Source organism: Pleurodeles waltl, chromosome 9 (genome assembly GCF_031143425.1).
Source record: "Pleurodeles waltl isolate 20211129_DDA chromosome 9, aPleWal1.hap1.20221129, whole genome shotgun sequence".
Lineage (NCBI taxonomy): Eukaryota > Metazoa > Chordata > Amphibia > Caudata > Salamandridae > Pleurodeles > Pleurodeles waltl.
This window is the reverse complement of record NC_090448.1, coordinates 455,375,007-455,398,015: the sequence shown is the minus strand read 5'-3', so window position 1 is coordinate 455,398,015 and position 23,009 is coordinate 455,375,007. Positions and strand designations below refer to the sequence as shown.

At 39.9% G+C, this 23,009-nt stretch overlaps 1 protein-coding gene across 2 annotated transcripts in view; it reads left to right on the top strand.

The window, feature by feature from the left end:
• ASPG (asparaginase) overlaps positions 1-13,819 on the top strand; it is a 266,891-nt gene extending 253,072 nt beyond the window's left edge. The window contains exons 15-16 of one of the 2 annotated variants that reach the window (XM_069207261.1): positions 673-738; positions 8,734-13,819. In XM_069207261.1, the coding sequence (XP_069063362.1) occupies positions 673-735 (63 nt within the window). In that variant the 3' untranslated portion in view covers positions 736-738; positions 8,734-13,819. Of the gene's footprint in view, positions 1-672; positions 739-3,624 lie in introns of both variants that reach the window. The other variant, XM_069207260.1, reaches the window with a different exon arrangement.
• The last annotated feature ends 9,190 nt before the right edge of the window (positions 13,820-23,009 follow it).

Sequence of the window (23,009 nt, the reverse complement as noted above, 5' to 3'; positions counted from 1 at the left end):
GAACCAACGCAGTTGCCTACACTGGCAGGAGTGATGATGATGAATTGACACCGCGCTCCTCGCATCACTCCTCGAAGTCAGTGCAACCCGACCAACCATGGTACTGATTTTAGTGGGGCAAGTTTGGTCTCTGTATCCAACGAAACGCTCCATCGTGCCTGGCTTTTTTAGATTTCACCCGGTCTAAGGAGACCGTATAGCCCCATTGGGGCTCTATGCTTTTATGCACTATATTTGCAGATATTCTTTAAAACTTCATGTCTCGACTTCTACTTATGGGATGTTTGTCAATTTTGTTTTGTTGATTAAATTAAGCTCTATTTCTTTAACTAGGTGTGGTATCTTTTTGTGTGGTATAATCACTGTTTCAAGTGTTTCACAAATACTTAACAAAATGCTTCTAACAGTTCTAATGGCAACTGAACTATAATTGTAGTGGGCTACTGTTTTTTTTTTTTTTTATGGTGAATTTCTTAAAAATGCTTACACCAATTTTCACCAAATCACAAAAAAACATGGAGACTTTGCCAGCTGATTGTGGTTCTCATTTTTATATGTATGCCTTTGCATTTCAAAAAACCTAATGATCATAATAGGGAAAAGCTTCTATTGGTTTGCATAGTTAATAATCATTACATCATATTAACGAATGCTGTAACTCTTTACTTGCAGGCAGAAGCTGCAGGAAACGAGGAGGTTATTGAATTTTTCAATCAGCGATACATAGATAAATGACAGGTAAGAGAAGCAGTTTAAGCATTCAAATCTTGCAGGTTAGGATAGATTGGTGTTAAGCATAGATCAAAATGTGACAAATTAGTAGGGCATTATGCAGGGAAGACTGATGGTCAAAACATTATCAGAGAAGCACCCAGCTCACTAGGGCAGTGGTCCCCAACCTTTTGACTTCCGTGGACCCCCATTTTATCAATACTGGAGCCCGGGGCCCCCCACTGAATCATTATTGGAACACGGGGACCCCCACTGAGTCATTACTGATAGCTGGAACCTAATATTAATACATTTTTTAAGCAGTCGCGGACCCCCAGGGGTCCCCGGCCCACAGGTTGGGAACCACTGCACTAGGGGAACACAAAGCAGGTGGCTTCGAAGCACACCAAGTACAACTGTAACAGATAGTGATACTTTGTAAAGGAAGTGTATTGGAACTGTGAAAATGTTTCTATAAAATAGGGGTGCTGAATAAGGGTAATGATACAAAGAGCAGACCTCCGTTCCCACTAGGTTCTGATCATTCCAACTTCTGGGCTTGAGTGTCGCCCCGTGGGCTCTTTTTGAAATACAACTTGGAAATTGTCCCTGAAACACATTGTATGTGGTGGATTTCTGAAATTATCCTGTGTGAGCTAAAGTATATTGGTGCAGGAATGTTTTGTTCTCAATTATCTCTATTCAAGCTTACTTGATGGGATTTTCAGAAGAGTTTGAAAAGTCCAATCTCGTGGTTTTAGTAGAATCTAATTGCAGTAGTAGGATTTTGTGGGCTAATGAAAGCTGCATTGGGTTCTGTGTTGTTTTGGGTTTCCAGTTCATCTATGAACTAGGAGTTTACAAAATTGCAGTCTGTTAAATCACAACATCCCAATTTTCATTTTTTAAACTTATGAGAATTGCAAAGGATTTGAATTTTAAATAAAGGGCTTTGCAGAAACATTACTGCTGCTATGAGAGGCTGCTCAAAGAAATGGGTTAACTAGCACCACTTAGCATCCATCTTCTTTACCTTGCTACGTGGCCCCACCTCGTGTCTCACCCCTGCAAACATTGACAACACACCTGCAGTGCCGGCTCTCAGGCTCCATTCTGCCCTCCTGGTTGAAACCTCAGATTGGTTGTTTGATCCCACATTCTGCAAAGTTCCCTTAAACCTTCCATGGTTAATCTTGACCTGTGACACTGGGAGGGATGAAGGTTTCAACAAGGCCCTGCTCAAGGTATATGTTCCAGTGGGAGCCGCTGAAGTAGGCTTTCATTGATGACAGCATGCTAAAGTTGCCACTGTGCTTCCAGTGAACAGGGAAAAGCCTTGAAGCTTGGCAAAGCCCGACATTTGTTCATTGTCCTCCACTACATAGTCAAGACATTTTTACCCAACCCTAAGCCAAACCACCTGTCTGGGAATCATCTGCTACCTTTGAACATTCTTCTACCATTTACTCTACCACAGATGTGCCCTGAATAGGTCCCTGAGATGGGAATCCAGTCCAGAATTTCAAGATCACCATCTACTTCGCAGTTGAGTTTCATTTAGATCCATTGCTTGTGTGATTAACCTACCATTCTGACAGTGATCTTGTTCTTCCAGCTATAGTCTGGACAGATATGCTCTACGGTACATGTATTACTTAACTTAAATTATGCCTCAAGGCTGCTTTCAACCTCTAATTCCATTCAGACTGATACATTTCAAGTGTGCATAGATTTGGTCAAAAGGAATCTTTAGATTGTTAAATGGGATTCAGGCTTTTCTCCGCTTACTTAAACAAGCGTCGGCAAAGCCAGTAGATCCCATGTGTGCCACTGTCAATGGATGGTCTGATGTCTGCAGTAAAAACATACATTCATCAAGTCAAAACACAGTGAAATTCAAATGATCCTTCATCAGGGCAAACAGAAGAATGTGGAGGAAAACCATTGAATCGGGAGCAGGGAAGGGATTAAATACAGTAGTGTAGTTTTCCAACAGATGGCTGAAGCAGTTTGTAGGCAAGAGCTAAAAAAAAATCAGAAACGTGTTATCATTGCCTAATTAGTTTTCCTGGGAGTGATCTATAAAGAAATTTGAAAATGTGCATTTCAGTTTACCTGCAGTGTACTTACAGTTCCTGGTTTATGATGTTTATTGTAAGTCCACGGGTGCCGTACTACATACTTGACACGTTGTCCCACTCTAATCTGCACCCTCGACTGGAAGGACCAGGTGTAGACTGGAACAGTGCAGCCTTTTGTAGTCGGTATACTCTTCAGAGTGCAGGCTTACATTTGAGACGCACTCTAAGCAGCTCATTAGTGAAAGGGAGACCGCACCATCTATTTGAAGCCACCGGTCTGTCTCTCACTTGGAGCTGGAGACCCAGCCTTAGTTTGGAAGGGCCAGGTATTTCCCTCAGGCAAGTGCACTGTGTTGTGCTTGCCTTGATGGGTGTTTTGGGGGAGGGGGAGATCCATATGACCACAATGCCCCCTTGTCTTGGAATCCCTAGGAGGTGAGATGCACTAACTGTGCCACCTCTATGTGGGGGCACAATAAGTGTGCCTCTTTGCAGATCTTTTGCCTCTGCATCCACATCTGTAATGAGACAAAGTACTCCCATATTTGCAATGGGCCATGCCCACCAGCCCATGAGGTAGCACAAAATGTGCACAGGCACAATCCATATTATAGAAGGGGCCACAAAGCATCTGCAGCCCAATCTACAACACCAAAGTGCCCAGGGTCTACCAGAAGCGGGTGCAAACCCCCTTTGCACCCTGTGGCACTTTCTATAAAATGGTCCCTGTTAGTGCAGATGGAGCACAGTTTTGCTGCTTTTTTTAACTAACAAATTTGATAACTTAAAGAGCTCACACCTATACCATGTTTTTTCTCTTTCTTTCCAAAAGGTATTTAACAGGAGTTTGCAGCATCAGATCCGTCCTGGCATAATATACCATCAGCTGTCACTGAATGTTACATGATCCTGATAAAGAATGCGAATTAGTTCAACAATGTCAAGTGCTCTGAAACTCGTGGATCCGTTATAGAATCAAATGCGGAATAACTGAAAGAGCAGACCTCTTAGCTGTCGCGATAGTTTAAGGACGTCAACTTTGCTTCTCTATCTACAGCCACTTCCCTAAAGCTCTTGTTGCGTTAAGTGATGTATGTTTCCCTGGGGTGAAGATTGCGCCTTAAGTGTAAACTGTTTGTTTTTAGTAGGTGACAGCGCTTTTACACTGGAATTGAGTATTTTTTTGGGAAATATGTGGTTCAGAAGTTGCTCCTTTACACTGTGCCCCTAACCCCAGTACTATAGGCAACTATTGAGACCCCAATGTTAACAGTAAGGCATGATTAAACGTTTTGTGGAATGCGGTAAAGCTCATTACCTGAAGGGAGGGCGAACTTCCTGAATTTACCACTAGTAACATGCTTTTGGTAAATACATGGGCAGGTTCGCAGTAAACTGATAATTATTGGTTTCACTGCATGCTTTGCTCTCCGAACTAATTCAGACGATAAGCCCCACCACAAAAGGTATTCCTGCCGCAAAGTTGTATTCCATGATTATGTTACATAATCTAAGTGATCACCAGGGTGTTTAATATTTCCTGAAGCACATAGTGGCGAAAAGATCCACATATTCCAAATAAATAACACCGAACGCTGGGAGGAATGCAGAAATAGTCACTCACTGTACTAAGCAGTATTTATAAATTTTCCCCATCAAAAGACTACATTTTACAGCACTATTCCAGCATGTTTATTGTGAATGTATTTTATGTTCAAGATGTGCTTATTGTATATACATATTTTAGAGATATTTGCTTGTTTTATTTTTATGGGTATTTGTCTTGAAGAGTACACATGAATGTGTGTTGGGGAACTACCTCTAAGTAACCGAAATCCACTACAGCTGCTTTATGTCAGATTAGGGGTTGAAATCAGTGTTTCCTTGCAGTAAAATGATGCATTTGTTTTTCTTCACGATTTTGTGCAGTCTCATGTTACAGAACACCTTTGTAGCATGTTCACTATCTGAATGTCTCATTTGATATTTTGTTAAGTATTTTCATACAAGAATGTTTCCTTTGGAAATGGAAGACGACAGACTGCCAAGTTTGTGCACTCATCCATCTTTAACATTTTGTTACAATTTAAAATATCTCAGCACCCTTGTTGTATCCTGCAAGGCCCACTTGCACATTTCAGTTTGAACTGTAACATGTTTGAGCTGATGAAATGTAAATTTGAATACATAATCTTAACAGCTCTTAAAGTCAAAAAAGCATGTGCAGTGTGCTGGAAGGGCGTAGTTCCTCTTTGTCCACGCTTTATTTCATTCTTATTTTATTTGTGTTTGTTGGCCTATTGTGAAACTAGCTTTTTCACTGATTCTTTTGTGAACCACTACCAAAATTATTTTTTAAGACCTTTAGCAAAGGATTCCTCACTAAGCACTACTTAACTTAAGATTTACAAGGTAAAATATGTATTTACGGGATAACAATCTAGGTATTATCCTCTATTGAAGTTGATTACTCATAACTGTCTTCGTGCAGACCTCTCATGCTTTTTGCTTGGCTCGCAAGCCACTGCTTGTTTTCTTGAGCCAAACGTAGGAACAAAGAGATTGCAAATAGTGAGTACAAATTATGCACCGACCTTTGCTATCTATCATTTTGTAATGTGATCTACTTACTACCAGGTCTTTTTTCAAAGTGCCCATTCACAGCGGTTGCAGGAGGACAGCCTTATGTATCTTAATTGGCAAGTTCCTTTGCAATTCGTTACTAACGTATGGGTATTCACCTGCAAAGGACTGTAGATATTTTCTATAATTCTCAACTCTGTAGGGCGAGAGTTCCAGCGTTTGGGCACTTAGTGTGAAAATTATCTTCCTCCCCATCTGGATCTACGTATTCTGGGAACCTTCAAAAGGTGGTCTGAGGTGACCTTAGGGTCCTGGAGGGAGAGTAGGGGACTAGTACCAACCTAATCTTCGGAAGGCCTTTGGAATTGAACACTTTGTAAGCTAGACATGATCTTTTAGATTTTATTCAGGAATCAACTGGGAGCCAGTGTACTACTTACTGAGGCAGATTTTGGGAGCTTAAAGAGTTCTGACAGCTGCATTTTGCACCACCTGCAACCTTTTAACAACATACTTTAGTGGTCCAAGGTGCAATGAGTTGCCAGAGTCCAGCCATGATAGAACCAAGGATTGGACCACAGTTCTATTACATGAAATTGGGAAAAGATTCTGGATTTTGCAAAAGGTTCTAAGACCCTTAAAACAGATGGCAATAAGATTGTTAGCCTGTATGTCTACTGACAGATTTATCCAGCCACATTCCAAGACGTTTTAAGGGGGACGTTGGAAGGGGTGGATTGCCCAGGCATTCTGGCCATCTGATCTGAGGATGAAGGTCAGGCTTGTTCCCTAAAATCATAAGCTTAGTTATTCCACCAGTCAATTTCAGACAACCATTTGCCATCCATCTAGCCACTCTCTGTAGACAGGGGGCTAGCTGAGGAATCCCAGAGGCCGTCCCAAGGGCAGGGATACCACTGATTGAGCATCATCAGCATAGGAAATGACTAATAGTACAGATCCCTGCATGGTGTCTGCAAGAGGGCGCATGTATGCATTAAAAAGTGTGGGGCTCAGGGTAGAGCCCTGTGGGATGCCGCACTTCAAAGGAAGAACATCGGAAAAGCAAGTCTTTTCACAAATTTGAAAGGTTCTGTCCTTCAAGTAGGAGATGACCCATTTGGGTGCGAGATTCTGCAGTCCAGCCTGTCTCAATCTGTCAGCGAGGATTGAATGGTCTACTGTATCAAATGTGGCACTTAGATCCAGCAAAATGAGTTCAGCGGCTCCTTCCTGGTCTAACATGGTTTATAGTTATTCAGTTACTGCATGTTTCCTTGCTATGATGAGCACAGAAGCCCATTTGTGTGACGTGCCGACACCGATTTCTTCCAGGAACCAAGAGAGGGAATGTTTAACATGTTTTTCAAGGATCTTGCTTACATAAGGTAGCAGAAAAATTGGTCTGTAGTTCACTGGAAGAAAAAGACCAAAATATTTTTTTTATTTTTTATATTTTTTATTGCAGATGCCTTACCACTGTGCGTTTCCACTTCTTGGGTATAGTTCTTGTCTGGAGAGAAATATAAAGTAGGTTCTTTAGGATGGGGATGATAGCTTGCATCCCTTGTGCCCATATTAGCGGTGGTGCAGGGTCTAGTAGGGATTCGGTTTGATCTGATGAGAAGAAAGAGGACAGGCCATGAGAGAAAATAGTAGAGGCAATATTATCGAGCAGAGGAGAGAGTTAGCCATTCCTACATATGCCCATAGGCAGAGTCTGGGTTGTTGCCTAGCGTCGGAGTGGAGTAGGCAAGGGCTTCCATCCATTGTTTAATCTGGAGTTTGAGTCATCTACTGTCCATTCTGGACAGACGCTTACTTCCAGCTCTAAGTGACTGATGGTGCATTGTGAAAGGAATGAGGAAATTATCTGTCCAGGGCATAAGATACCGATTGTTCACCAGAATCTGTACATGAATTAACACTAGCAAACAGGATAAATGTTTTTTAAAGCAATCTTTGTTCCTTAAAGGCATAGGTGCTGTGTTAAAATAGATGAATATTGGGAAGAGCACTGCTGCTAAATCTTAGGCCTCCCAAAATGATTTTCAAAGGAGAAGTTTCCCCAATTTCAGTTCCTATCTCCATTGAGATTTTGGTAAGTTTTCAGTGGTTTGCCACTGCAATTGCAGCCACAAACTATACATACACACCCATCCAAATCAATTAGGAGTTGCAAATCCCCTTCACCCCCGTTGATTCCATTAATTCAGTTGGTCATTCTTACTTGCTTCTTATGCAGTGGCACTTTTAATTGGCTGACTTGCATCCTTCCTCACTTTTAGAGAACTGTATGAATGTGTTTTCCAGCTCTCTTGTGTGCTATTCACCACTGCCAAATCCCCCCCTTCTTTGTGTTGCTTTTTCCTTGTGTGCTGCTTTTCCCCCTTCCTTTATTCCTTCTCCATCATATGGCTTTATTTTTATTTCATCTGCCCTCCCCAGTCCCCTTGCTTCCCTTTACCCATGTAACTCACCCCCAAGGTTCATTTTATTTTAAAATTATTTCGTTTATTTCCTGAAGGATCTGGCAGCTTCCATTTGCTGCTGTGCGTGCACAATTGAAAGGAGTTTTTTTTTTTTAACACACTGAAAACCGCATTATGTGATAGCATACGAGGTGACAAATGCATACATTATCAGGAATTAATGTGTCTACTGCTTTATGCTGGTGAAAGTAGCATTATGAAGCGTGCACAACATACTCATTTTGTCATGGCATTTTTTTTTTTTTTTTTTTGTTGCTGATACTGTATAGCTTTGGTAAAACGCATTAGCAAAGCTAATAGGACCCTAAAAACAAGACATGTTGGTTTAGCCAATGATTGTTTTTCTTTGTCTGTGTACTTGTCTGCTTAGGACAAAGATGTGTATGGGCAGCTCTCAGAACAATGTGGAAATGACTATATTCATATTCTTGTGTGCACTGAGGAATGCCAAACAGCTTGTAGTGAATGGAAGCAGCTCTCTATGAATATCTGTCAGTATTTAGTTCTGTTTAACATGGTGAGTGACAGCATCCTTATGTGGCTGCGTCTGCCTTCAGCCTCTCACATCGGTGTACAGATGGTAGAAACCTAATTTCCACTATAAAAGCTATATCACTGAAACACCTAGTAAACATTTTTGGCTATTTCATTTTGCGTAAGACAGCGATTATGTATCTTTATAGGTTCTTTGTCAACAAAATGCAGTCTTTACAGTCACCTCATCTATATGTTGTCGAACAGTGAGTTCCAACTTGATGTTAAAGGGAAAAGATTTGTTTAGGTGGCTACAGGAATGGATGCGAAATGTGCACATTTTCTACCTCAAGTAAAGGGTACTTAACATTGTTTTTTTTCTTTCTTTTCAGGGATAATACATCTCTAACAATACTAGCATGTTAGGAATTGTGAAATACAAGCACATTCATGCTTTTTAATGAGACGGCATAGTTCAAATAATTTTACAAAAAGATGTTTGCATAGTTGCATTTTCAATTGTACTGCATGATGTTACTGGGTTCACCCAAGTTGTGAAATTGAGTTATTTTGGGAGTAGAAGATTAAATCAGTCACCAGATTTTTTGAAATGTAATTTCCCCCTTTGCCCTGTCTAGGACCTTTAGCTCTATGTACCTGGAATATGATCTTTGATGCCTTCCTAGTCTTAAAATGCAGACCTGAGTTTGGGACTAAAGATAGTGGAGCACAGCAATCCACTAAAACCCCAAATTATTATGAAATAAGAGATTTTTAGTCTAATTGTGTTATGAAATTTATTGGTCATTCTTATTTCACTTCCAGGCAGTAGAGAAGCAGTCTGGACATCCTTTGCTAAATAGTAGCCCTCTTATTTCTGATAGGATGTTTACTTATGTGGTTTGGTAGGACATTATCACTTTCCTAAAGAGAGCAGACACGGTTGCTACATTTCAATTTCAAAGCACAGAGCAGCGGTTTAAAACTTTGCACTTTAGATATTATTTCACAGATAATACCTCATTCCTTTGTAATGTGATTTTATCCAATGAGACAATCTGTCTGATTTCCATCCTCGCTGCTATTTTCCTGTAAGCATAGTTAGATAATGCTCCAAACCACTCTATTGACCATCACCATTGCCCTTATTTAACCTCCACTCACTTTTATAATCACAATCCGGTTTTTATAAAACTCTATCTTCAACTACGAAATTAAATAGGCATGACTTCTTTTTACTGCAGGCAGCCACACATTTTAATCTAGTGTTTTAACCAACAGTTTAAAAAAATAAGACAAACCTGTAACATAAACAGCCATAATGGATGAAAAGTAATATGGCCCTATATTGCCATCTCATTGGGATTTGGATATCACCAGATGGCATTATTGGACCATTTTACTTGGGTACCAGTTATGTATTGTACACGGACCATGTGTATCCCCTCTTTGTTGCATTCACAAGTTTATTAAAGCTGGATATGCACATTTTAGAGGTACATTATTAACACACCCAGTATTAATGTAATGTGCACATTATGACTCTGAGGGATATGAGAGGAAAGAAATTGTACCTGACCAGTCCTATTGGGTGTAGTACTGTTTGTCAGTGTGCAAAGAAAGGCACAAATCATTAGTCTTGTTTATGTATTTACCTTTGAAAAATACAATTATGAGTTGCAATACATGAAAAACATGGAAAAGTGTTTTTTTGAAAAAAAATATTTTTGCATAAATTAAAAACATGTTTATACTGGTGTAAATTCTGCTGTGTTTTCAATAATACTAATTTATTGAACTCGTTTACATTTTCGGCCTAAATAAGCACAATCAAAGGAACATTCTTATGGTGCTTATATTCCATCCACATTGTTAGATTAGCACAGAGATCTTATTTTGATAGTAGAACTTCACTCAAATAAAAAAATGTGTGAATGATTTCTCAAAGAATACTTGTTCATAAAATTTATATTCAAAGATGAATAAGGAAATCTTCTTGTTGGTATCACATTTATCAGTTTTATGTGGCTATTCAGATGCTAGAAAATGTATACTACTGTGCCGTTATCTTAAGCTATTAGTTTCCACCAAGACCTTTTCCCAATTTTCTTTCCTTCTCTTAGTGGAATACATGTAATCAATTCTGTCTTTTTGTCTCCATGAAATATCGGTTTCCTTATGGTCTTCCAGCTAGTTTGAAAGAGCTGAACTGGTTCACCCTGGAAGGACTTTGATTTTTATTGTGGTGCACCAGCAAAATTGCAACAATAGATATTGGTAAATCCATAATTTTACACATTTTAAAAGCTTGATGGATCTCCATGCACCATTGGTGCAGTATCAAACTAAACACTAGTTGAATTCTTATGGACATAAAATTCATGTAAATGGTAAACCTTAAGTATTGTGTAAATATTTTATAATAATGTGTTCTGACATTTGCCTGTTGTGATCAGCTCAGTGGTGTTAAGAGGACACATCGTTTTGGCAAAAAAATACTTTGGTAATCTTTTTTTTTCTTCATGATTTCTCTTTAAAAATTCCTAGGTCTGTGAGATTTAATATCAAACAAGCCTAGATACAACTTATCACATGGATGGTAGGGTAATGAGAAGTGTCTTCCTATTATTGCTGTATTAAAAAAAAGTTATTAATTGGGTTCACCTCCATTTTGTGACATATGAAAAAAATAAGAAGTGCAGTTAATGTTTCAGGTGTTTAGCTTCAGATTAATTTGTAATATACAGCATAATCACAACCACACAAAAACTTAAACATACCCATAGACAAACACATCAGACCTCTGTACCTGGAAGTCTCTACACATGATTGTGCCTCTTTTAATACTGCTCCTTCTCCCACATTGACATAGTCCAGTATTTTTGCCAATCCTGCTGCCCCAGCAATGTGCATCCTAAAAAATTCTGTTTGTTGACCCTATAGAATATTAGTAATATTTGTATTTCTACTGTGTTCCTATGCAATAATGATACTGCTGCTAATAGTGTTGATGGTATGTCTAGTCATATGGGTACTCCAGGAACAACTGCTACCCGTACTTCTGCTGGCACTACTATCATTGCTGCTACTGATTACATTAATGAGGTTCATATTACACTGCTCTATATCCTACCTCTACTGGTATCAACAAATGTGTTAATACTACTCATTTGTCTAGTTCTACCACTACCGGTGCAGATCGTAAAATTACTATTAACAACAAAACTACTGTGACTGAAAGGAATTCTACTTTCAGTGTTACTACCATTAATAACCATATTACTACAGCCACCGGTACTTGTACTGCTATTAAATGTTATATTATTCAATTATTATTAAATTTGTTATAGTAATATAATTGGTTGTTTACGGCAGCAACAGAGCCTATATTGTCAGTAATTGTGATCGTGTGGATAGTAGTGCATGTAGTAATAGTACAGATGGTAGTACTAATAATATTTTGAGAGCATTAATACTACTTGTAGTGATAGTACTTAATATAATTGTACAACTAGGATTGAGCATAGTTAGGTCGGTTAGCCAGTGGTACTAATGGTAATACTTGGTTTACTCCTGTTAGTTGTATTACTGTTGACGGTTGTAATATGGTACTATTTGTAGTATTAGTAATGACAGTAAAAAAGCTACTTATGCAGAATCTTCTTTAATCACTAACTAAAGATCAAGAAGATCTCCGATTCACTGAAATAAATTAATTGGTTCCCTGCCATAATCCGTCTCAGATAATGTTATTATGTAGAAATAACCACACAGGCTTGTAAAATGACGTATCATTGCACCTCAGACATGCTGTTTCATTTGCACAGTTCATAGAGGGTGTCAGAATTTACCTATTCATAATCTTCATTTCATCCTGGTACTATCTCAGACTATGGGCCTGAATTAGGTATTGTCAGAGTATGGTCTGTCATGGTGGCAAAGAATATTACCTCCATCGTCCTGATGGGCTACTGGTCACCAAATTTACAGATGGCTGCCAGCCCAGCAAATACCTCTGTACATAGTAAAGGAACTGCTGTCACAGTGGTTCCCTTCAAGATACAAAACGTTTGATTGACAATAACTGTCAGTTTTGATGGCCGAATCCCAAACTGCTAACTTTTTTTGTTTGGTTTTCATAAACACATTCCCAAAGTGTGACTTTATGACCCCAAAACTGTGGCAGTTTTTTTCAGTCATTCACAGCCAGACTTTGCCTGGTAGTGAAAGACCATCAAAGTCATACAGTGGCCACCTCAAATATGGTGAATGGAATAATGGCATTAATCCAACTCTCGTTGCTCTGTTTGGCCATCAGAAGATGCTTTTCTTTGAAAGCTAACTTGGGACCCATTTACAAAGTTTACAGGCACCCACCTCTAAATGATGTAGAGAGATCTGGTACTGTGTTGCAAACGTGACTGAGAACTCTATGCGGCATACTCTAAATCAATACGTAGAGCTCTTTCCTCCCGCTCACTTCAGTGTTATGCAGCTCTTCTCATGTCTTACATATTTGTAAGCATGTACTGCCCTCATTGTAAACATACCTGCATGTCTCGGTATCTTCGCAAGTTAGCCTATTATTCTATAGCCACACACATTGCTCCACTGCACTGTGGAGTTAGATTAGTTCTTTATAAATATTCCCAATAATTGTTTTAAAAAGTACTAGTACCAGTATCGTTGTATCACTACCAGCAGTGCCTGTAGAGGTAATACTGCTTTTGGCTTGATTAGTACTTTAATACCAGTGCTAAAGTCACTAGTTGTAGGAAAAGTGGTAGAATAATATTGCAATTCAGAAGAGAAATAACATAAGATGTTATGGTGGTGGGGGATATGTTTGCTTGATATTTAGACAGGATCTGAGGGACAAGGAGTCTTGGAGGGTGAAGGGAGTAAATGTTCAGGTACATAAAATTTTGGTGGAACAGAAAATACATTTAGGGCCTAATTTAGAACTCGACAGATGGGTTACTCTTTCACAAGGGTGACTCATAGCCTGTCTGCCAAAATCTAAATCCCATTGAATATAATGGGGTTTAGATTTCGGCAGAAAGGATATCTGTTACTGTTGTGACAGAGTAACTTGTCCACCGAGTTCTAAATCAGGCCGTTAGATCTTTTAAATTAATCTGCTGTTTCGATATAATTTATGTGCAACCGTACAGCCTATCGTTATGCTTTCAAAGTGGGTCCTATCTAGCTGATAATAAAACAAGGTAGCCAGGTGGATAGAGCGCAAATTCAAGCATTGATGTAAAGGAACAATGCTTATTTTGCAAAAGTGTATTTGAATGTATATGTCAACTGATTTTTAAAATGTTTTTGTGACTCAGAAAGCAAAGATAGTATGTACTTTATAGTTTCATGTTATGGGTCAATGCCTTTCTGTATTGTACTTGTCTGCTTTTTGCAATTTTGTTCTTGGTATTGATATGAAGAGCACAATAAATGACATCCTTAAAATGATAAGAGTAAGTGTACATTTGTCAAAATTGTATATATGTTTTTCTTAAAAACGTAGCATTTTTTTTACAGGCTTCTTTTTTTTGGAAAATATAAAAATTTCTTTTAAAACGGATAGCATTTTTAAATTTTTTTATTTACTATAAATTGTGAAAGAAGGTGCATGTGTTTTCTTTCGATTTGAGGCTGAAATGTATCCTGTGTGTGTGTGTGTGTGTGTGTGTGTCTGTGTGTATATATATATATATATATATATATATATATACATACACTCCACTTTAGTCACAAGGATCTTATAGTTAAATTTTGAATTCACTTGCACAAAACCAGAGAAATTCAGCTGTTATAGTTAGTTATTTCAAGAAACTAGACCTCACGGCCTAAGGTAACTAACTTGTACCCCACCATGCACAGTTTTTTCTTAAATAATTTGACTTCTAATGTTTCATTGATATTTTTATTGACGTTATAAAAGTTGTCATGAGTGCTGTAATATCTGGGGTAATTAGCAATGCATGGCGAGGGCGTTAGTTACAGTTATCTTAAGCTGCGAGTTATACTTAGTTGAAATAACTCCAACTCTAACTGCTGAATTTCTCTGGTTTTATGTGAGTAAATTCAGAACCTAACTACACCGTCCTTGTAACCTTTTGGTTTAAGTGACTGTCTAAGGATTTTTTAATTCTATTTCCTAACAATAAATTCCTGTAACAATTGGTTCTTTCAGTGAATTTCTATGGTTTTTTAACAAAGTTACTTTAATTACTATATGTTAATCCAAGCCACCGAAGGTTGACGGCAGGGCCAGGCCCTGCAGCCAAGCCCCTATAACCACACAACCCTGCATGGCCCTATGGCCGTGTGCAGCAGAGTTTGGTTATAGGGCCTGGATGCTATAACCACCAAACCCTGCACCATGCACGGCCTTTGGCCGTGTGCAGCGTGGTTGCAGCCACGCCGTATAACCTCACTACCCCCGCACCACCCACGGCCTTTGCCCACCTGTAACCACCCGGACTTTTTCCAGAATTCAATAAATTATGTAGTTAGAATGATGTATTTTAGGGCAAATTGAAAAGAAAAATGTAATTGTCAAGTAAAAAGAGTAAGATCACCTTTCAGTGTATACCTGAACTGTTACTGTTAGAAGTTGAAAAGACATAAAATTAGGCAGATTACCAGAGAGACACAGAATCGAACCCTCAACTCTCAGTGTGAGTGTCAGAGACATTAACCACTAGTCTATAGATGACTCCTTAGTGTATAGCATTCATACATAACTTTGACTTTCAAGCCAAAGATTTTGTTGGTGTGAAAGACCTTAAATATTAAATCATTAAGAATGTTCAATATTCAAAACTCTAGTAAATAAACACTCACTGCATGAGATACCCGGACTTGAACCTTTAACCCACTGAGTGGCAGTCCAATAGCTTTACCAGTGGACCAGAAGTGACTATGTTTGAACCAAATATCTTGGTGGTGCGACACTTGAAGCCATTGTATGGAGAGATCATTGAAATAATCTCTCTCTAGAGAGAGAGAGTTAAAAAAAACTTTGAATGATAAAATGAGATGTTTCCAGACAAATTGAAAAGAAAATTGTATTTGTCAAAGAGTGAGATCACCTTTCATTATGTACCTTTTAAATATTTGAAGTTGTAAATAACTTAAAACAGGGAGATGACAAGTGACACACCTAGACTTGAACCCTCAACCTTCAGTGTGAAGTTCCGACCCCTAAACTACTAGTTACATTCTACCATGCAATGTTGAGACATAACTATGATATTCAAATTAAGGTTTTTTTTTTTTTTAGAAAAAGACGTAAATGTTCCATTGCTAGGAATGCTTAATATTAAAAATAACTCCTAAATAAACAGACACTACTATGAGATACCAGGATTTGAACCTTCAACCTACAGAATGACAGTCCAAGCGCTTTACAACCAGGACACAGGTGACTCTGGTATGCTGTACAGCAATAACATTTGGCCCAAACATCTTGCTGATGTGACACTTTGAAGTAATTGTGTGGAGAAACCATTGCAATTATAATCTTTCTCTCTCTTCCGTGTCATTATGGGTTGGAAGAAAGAGCAAGAGAGTGACAGGACCGCAGGAAGAGCCTGAACGCCCTTGCGGTCCTAGCCGGCTCCCGACTAAATAGCAACTCCCCGCTTGCGTGCAGGGAGACAGATTAAAACTCCACTTTCTACAAGCAGAAATAAGGGTAAGAAAAATAATAAAATAGGAGTAGGTATCCTGAGATTCATAACATATAAGACGGCTCATATGCAAAGTAGAAGAATATTGCAAAAACATTGGCATGTATTGAAAAGTGATCCTGTTATAGAGACATTAATACCTAATAAACCCCAACTAACATATAGGAGGTGTAAATCTATGAGGGACATCCTAGTTAAAAGTGACATTAGGAAGCATGAAAAAGACGATATGTGGTTGAAACAACAGGATGGGTTTTATACGTGTTTCAAATGTAAAGCATGTAAAAATGGTGAGAGCATTAAATCTCTTGTGATAGGACAAAAACAGTACACAAATTTAAGGGACGCTATACATGTAAGAGTGACTTTGTAGTAGGTCTTGAGATGTACTTGTCCCAAAATATATGTTGGGAGCACGAAATTACAGGTTCATAAACGAATTTTACAACATCTGAGAACTATACAAAATAAGGATGATACGTACCCTGTGCACGCCACATACATGAGACATAATGGAAAATTTGAAGAAATATAAAATAGTGTCATTGATGATATTGTTAAGGATGTTAGAGGTGGCAATAGAGAGCTGAAATTAAGAACATTGGAATCAAGTTACATAATCAAGTTGGATTCTAAGGAACATAATGGGTTAAATAGTAGTGAAGAATTTTTATACATTTACAATAATATGTAACGGCTACTATTGCTAACTATAGACTAGTTGGTTAAATGGGAGTTAATAAAATCAATAGGTTACTTGAAATTTTTATAAACAAATGATTTGATACGGGAATAGGTATCTATTATGACATCTGTATTACTGCGATGTATTCAATTACAAATGGGTAGTATATATGTTAATATTGATATTAGATGAAAAATATCGCACACAAATTAATATAGTAACACAGTTATAGTTACTATGATGAAGTTGATGTGTTTGAGAGTATTTATATCGCCATGCGATTTCGGTTGGATAGATGGATTAATGTTCTGAATAAGTTAACTGAATGTGATTGAATAATATTGTGTCGTAATATTAATGATATGTTTATTTTAGTTTAATTCATTTTATTCCATGACTATCAACATCGTTATGTAGTGTGTTTGGAGAGATTTAATAGTGAGATCAAAACACCTTTTGAAATTCAAAATGAAACAGTAGGATGTATTCAATGAAATGTAGTAGAAGTAATTTTGTAGGTTGGCCAGTATATTTAAACCGTATGCGATCTAAAAACAACTCAAATTGCCAAACCGATAATGTAGTGTATAAGGCGAATTCAAAATGGCGACCACAAGGTTGACAAAGGCATAAACGCCGAAACGCGTTCCTTCGCATGTCAATAAATTATTCTTAGCAACTGTGGAGTGCTGTATCCTTCATTGAAACATAAGAGGAGCATGTGAATATTTGATGCGGTGGCGCGCGTGCCCAATACTGGCACCACCGGTGATTAGGAGCAGAAGAGCACACCGCACCAAGTGTTATATATATATATATATATATATATATATATATATATATATATATATGTGTGTGTAATATATTTTCTTACAAGTTTGGGTGTTTTATTGCATAAAATGCAGTCTGCAACAGCTTTACCATTGTTTGATCAACATTCTGGTCACAAAACGGCAACTAAACCTGAAAATTCTAATCAGTGCATTTTGTTAGCTGCACCTTGTAGGGAACCACTTTAACAGTCTTTCTGGTACACACTAAATGCTTTTCAGCAAGGCAAGAAATGTTCTCTCTAAAACTTTACATTCTGAACTACATAATTATTTTCTCATTTGTTACTACGGAAAAATAAATGTTTTTCACACTGATGCTATAAACAGTTCCCTGTTTGAAACAAGCATTGGTAAAGCCAAAAGTATCAACTTTAGGTCATGTTGGCTTTGCCAGTGCTTTCTGGTGATGCTGTACAGCATTGACAAAAAGTATTGTTTTGCACATGCTGTGCAGCATCGGGCAAAATAAAAAAAGAAAGGGTCATATGACCAGGCAGAACCCCTTGTGGATTTGTTTTCAAATACACCTGGGTACTTTCTTATGGGCTGCTTGAGCTTGGTGTCTGTGCTTTGCCACGACCATTCTCCGCTACACAGAATGAAGGTTTTCATAGCTTCTCATATGTTACTGATCACATTTCCATGTACTTTATTGAACTTGTGGTGTCAACCCATGGTAGCACCCTTATGGGCTCCCCATTAGCACTATGTCCATGTTGTTTTGTTCAGTCGCAGTCTGTGGAGCTATAGCATCCTGCATCTGCTTTAACAGGTTTTCACTGGACAGTGATAAAGGCTTCCCTCTGAGATCCCCGTTAGTCTTTTGTAGTGTTCATCTTCAAGCTGTTGTTTTGTTTGACTTTGGCCTGAGTCAAGTGGAGTTTTAATGAATGCTTTCAAATTTAATGTATCCCTCTTTTTGGTCCTTGCCTCAGGTGAAACGGGCTAGCATTTTTTCATTTCCAGTGCAATTGTTTGTGGAGTCCTGTAGGGATGGCACTTCTCATCCTTTTTTACCTGCACATGATCTCGGTGGCATTGCTGATTTGAGGCTGTGGTTTTCAGTGACAGTCTGATTTCTTTAGACCACAATAAATATTAAGATAATTCCGTTTAAATGTCTGTTGGCTGCGGTCCATGTGTAAAGGTAGAAGATATGGCTATGCCTAAATGGTGAATAATCGGAGGTCCTTCTCGTTGGCTTCCCTAGTCCCACTGCCATCCAATTTGATTGACTATGGCAGCAGACACCAACCGTGTTTCTTTGGAGACGCTGCGACAAACAGATTAACTTTTAGATGACATCCTGATTTTTTAGGCCTAAGTAAAACTTTGACATTTGTACTTTTTAGTAAAAATACGTCCTCTGCTTGAGTTTGTTCATCATAAGGCACTCATACAACCACTGGTTTGGTCTTTGTACAATAGTGTATGCATCTCAGGGAAAATGCTTGTAAAGCCGCAATCCATACAAAAGAACCCTGCAGCTTGTTAGTCTTGGGCAGCATAATCGCTTGATTAGGTGGTAAGAGAAATGTGGGAATCTAAGTGTGAATGGATTGGACCCCTTAGTTGGTCTGTTTGGGATATCTCTGGGAGTTGGGATTGATTAGCGTTCTAAATATTTTAAAAGTTGTTTTTGTTAATGTTTCGTATGATCTGTGCCTTGAAGCTATCTTTGACTGTAATGTTCTTGTGCTCTATAAATTGAAAAAAAGTAGGCTTCCCTAGACTTGCCGACACCACTTGCATGCATTTACATCTCACTTCTTCAGGATGTTAACCATATGTGCTGTTACATTGCTGCTACTAGTCAATTCTTCGATGCTCCAAGAGGCCTGCTACTTTTAGGTGTGGCTCGAGAGTACATCTGTCGATTTACTGAACAGCTTTATTTTATTTTTTATTTTTTCCAAAATCCACACTGGCTTTGAACCGTACCTGGACACAGTCTATCCCAAAATGCATTGTATAATTTGTCAAGTTTAGGCTCTGTGCTTTACGCATTTAATCCCAAGCACCAAAGTGTGGTAAGAAGAAATTTAACAATGAGCTTTGCAACTGCGACACTGAGGAAATTGAGGTTTTTGTTGGAACTGTGAGGTCCGGAACATCTTGTCATAGATTCATTTGATTTTTCAAATGGGTATTTTATCTTTGATGTAATGATTTATGTTGCAATTTTAATGCAATCTGTTTTTTTATACTTAAGGCTTATGCCATTCTTTTGTATGGATTGCGGCTGCAGCAAAAAAGGAGGATTACAATTTTAGCAACCCCACACAGGCTGTGCTATCACTTGAGGCTGCTGCCACGGTGCTCCTCACACCAACACTGTGTAGGAGGCTGGCCTGGTTTGTAGTGGGTACCTTGGGTACTTACACCTTACACCAGGTCCAGTTATCCCTTATTAGTGAAATGTAGTAGTGTTCTAGCAGCTTAGGCTGATAGAGGTAGCTATAGCTATAGCAGAGCAGCCAAGGCTGAACTAGGAGACATGCAAAGCTCCTGAAATACCACTATATTATATAGGTACAATATCATAAGAAAGACAATACTCCAAGTTACTAAAAATAAAGGTACTTTATTTTAGTGCCAAAAATATCTCAGTGGATATACTCCCTTGGGAGGTAAGTAACATTCACAAATAACCAAATCAGGTAAGTAAAACAGTCAGAAAATAGTGCAAGCACTGTAGAACACAATAGAATGCAATATGCCTAGGGGCAACACAAACCATATACTAAGTAAGTGGAATGCGAACCTCATATGTACCCCTAGGAAAGGGTAGTGTGTAGAGGGTCGCTGGGAGTGTCAGAAAACATCAAGGGTATAGAGGAAACCCCACCCCAGGACCCAGGAAAGCAGGAGTAAAGTACTACTATTTCCCCCAAAACACACTAAAGCCGTGATAAAGGATTTTGCAAGGACCACACAAGACTGCAAAGCACTGAAGATGGATTCCTGGACCTGAAGACCTGTAAAGGAAGGAGACCATGTCCAAGAGTCGCTAAAGTGTCTGGGGGGGGCAGGAGCCCACTAAACCCCGGATGAAGGTGCAAAATGTCTGCCTCCGGTTGGAAGAAGATGCTGGTTCTGCACCAAAGGAATTAGGTAAAAGGTTCTGCTTTGTGCAGAAGATGTCCCACGATGTACTGGCAGATGCAGGGTGGTTTCCTTGGCAAAGTACCACAAACAAGCCTTGCTACATGTAAGAGTTGCATTTGAAGAAAAAGTGTGCTGCCCGGGCCCAGGAAGGACCAGGATCTCGCCACTCAGGAGGGGAGACAGAGGGGACCCTCAGCAATGTAGAGAGCCCACTGAAAGGAGGGAAACACCCGCAGAAGTCCTTGAACACGGGTTCAAGAAGACTGAACACAGCAGTCGTCTCAACACTGCAAAGAGAGGTTCCACGACACCAAAGGTCAACTCAGAGCTGAGCATTGCAGGACGGAGTGCTGGGGACCTAGGCTCGGCTCTGCATGCAGGATTTCTTGGAAATGTGCACAGAAGCCCTTGTAGCTGCAGATCACACGGTGCACGGTGATACTGTCTGGGGAGGGGAGTTAAGGACTTACCTCCTCCAAATTTAGACAGTTGGACCTCTGGACAGTCAGGGTCACTTGGTTCCACCACCTGTGTTCCAGGGACCATGCTCATCAGGATGAGAGGGGACCCAGAGTACCAGTGAGGCTGTAGTTTGGTGCCTGCTGGAGCAGGGGGAAGACTCCGTCAACCCACAGGAGATTTCCTTGTGGCTTCCAGTGCAGGGTGAAGGCAGTCAGCCCTCAGAGCATGCACCACCGGGAAACAGTCAAGAAAGCCGGCAGGATTAGGCGCTACAATGTCGCTGGTAATCTTCTGGCTACTTGGTTGCAGTTTTGCAGGCGTCCTGGAGCAGTCAGCTGTCGATTCCTGGCAGAAGTTGAAGAGAGAAGTGCAGAAGAGTCCTGGTGGATTTTTGCAAGTCGAAATCTGAAGAGAAGCCCACAGGAGAGCCCCTAAATAGCCTTGAGAGGAGGATTGGCTACCTACCCAGGTATGCACCTATCAGGAGGGGTCTCTGACGTCAACTGCTGGCACTGGCCACTCAGAGGCCTCCAGAGTGTTCCCACACCTCTGAAAACAAGATGGCAGAGGTCTGAGACACACTGGAGGAGCTCTGGGCACCACCTCTGTGGTGGTGATACAGGGGAGTGGCCACTCCCCTTTCCTTTGTCCAGTTTCACGCCAGAGCAGGGACTGGGGTTCCCTAAACCGGTGTAGACTGGTTTATGCAAAGAGTGCGCCATCTGTGCCCTTCAAAGCATTTCCAGAGGCTCTGGGAGGCTACCTCTTCCAAGCCTGTAACACCTATTTCCAAAGGGAGAGGATGTAGCACCCTCCTCCCAAAGGAAATACATTGTTCTGCCTTCCTGGGACTGAGCTGCTCAGACCCCAGGAGGGCAGAACCCTGTCTGTGTGGTGGCAGCAACTGTAGCTGCAGGGAAAACCCCAGAGAGCTGGTTTGTCAGTACTGGGGGTCCATAGTGGAGCCTCCAGGGTGCATGGGATTGGCTCTTCCATACCAGATCTGGAATGGGGGGGACAGTTCCATGATCTTGGACACCTCACAAGGCCATATTTGGAGTTACCATTGTGCAGTTACATATAGGTGGTGACCTATATGCCGTGCACATGTAAAATGGTGTCCCCGCACTCACAAAGTTCGGGGAAATGGCCTTGAACAATGTGGGGGCTCCCCTGCTAGTGCAAGGGTGCCCTCACACTTAGTAACTTTGCACCTATCTAGAGTTGGACATATAGGTGACTTATAAGTTACTTAAGTGCAGTGTAAAATGGCTGTAGAATAGTGTGGACACTATTTTACTCAGGCTGCAGTGGCAGTCCTGTGAAGGTTTTGTCTGAGCTCCTTATGGGTGGCAAAAGTAATGCTGCAGCCCATAAGGATCTCTTGGAACCCCAATGCCCTGGGTACCTAGGTACCTTATACTAGGGACTTATAAGGGGTGGGTTCCAATGTGCCAATTAGAATTGGTAACTGTAGTCACTAGCCTATAGTGACACATTTAAAGGCAGCGAGAGCATGATCACTGAGGTTCTGATTAGCAGAGCCTCAGGGGCACAGTTAGGAGGCACTACACAGGCATTCACATTTAGGCCACAAACTATGAGCACTGGGGTCCTGGCTAACAGGATCCCAGTGAGACAGGCAAAAACATACTGACATACATGTAACATTGGGGGTAACATGCCAAGAAAGATGGTACTTTCCTACACACTGTTTCCAATTTCCCAGAAAATGCTTATCCTAAGGAAAATAAATTTCATTAATAGAAACCAGTGGGCCATATACTGATGCCTTGGAGACTTTCTGATGATCAACTGATTCAAGGCAGAAAAGGTGTACAGTTGGTTACGTGCAACCATAAGCAAAACCTGCTCCCAAA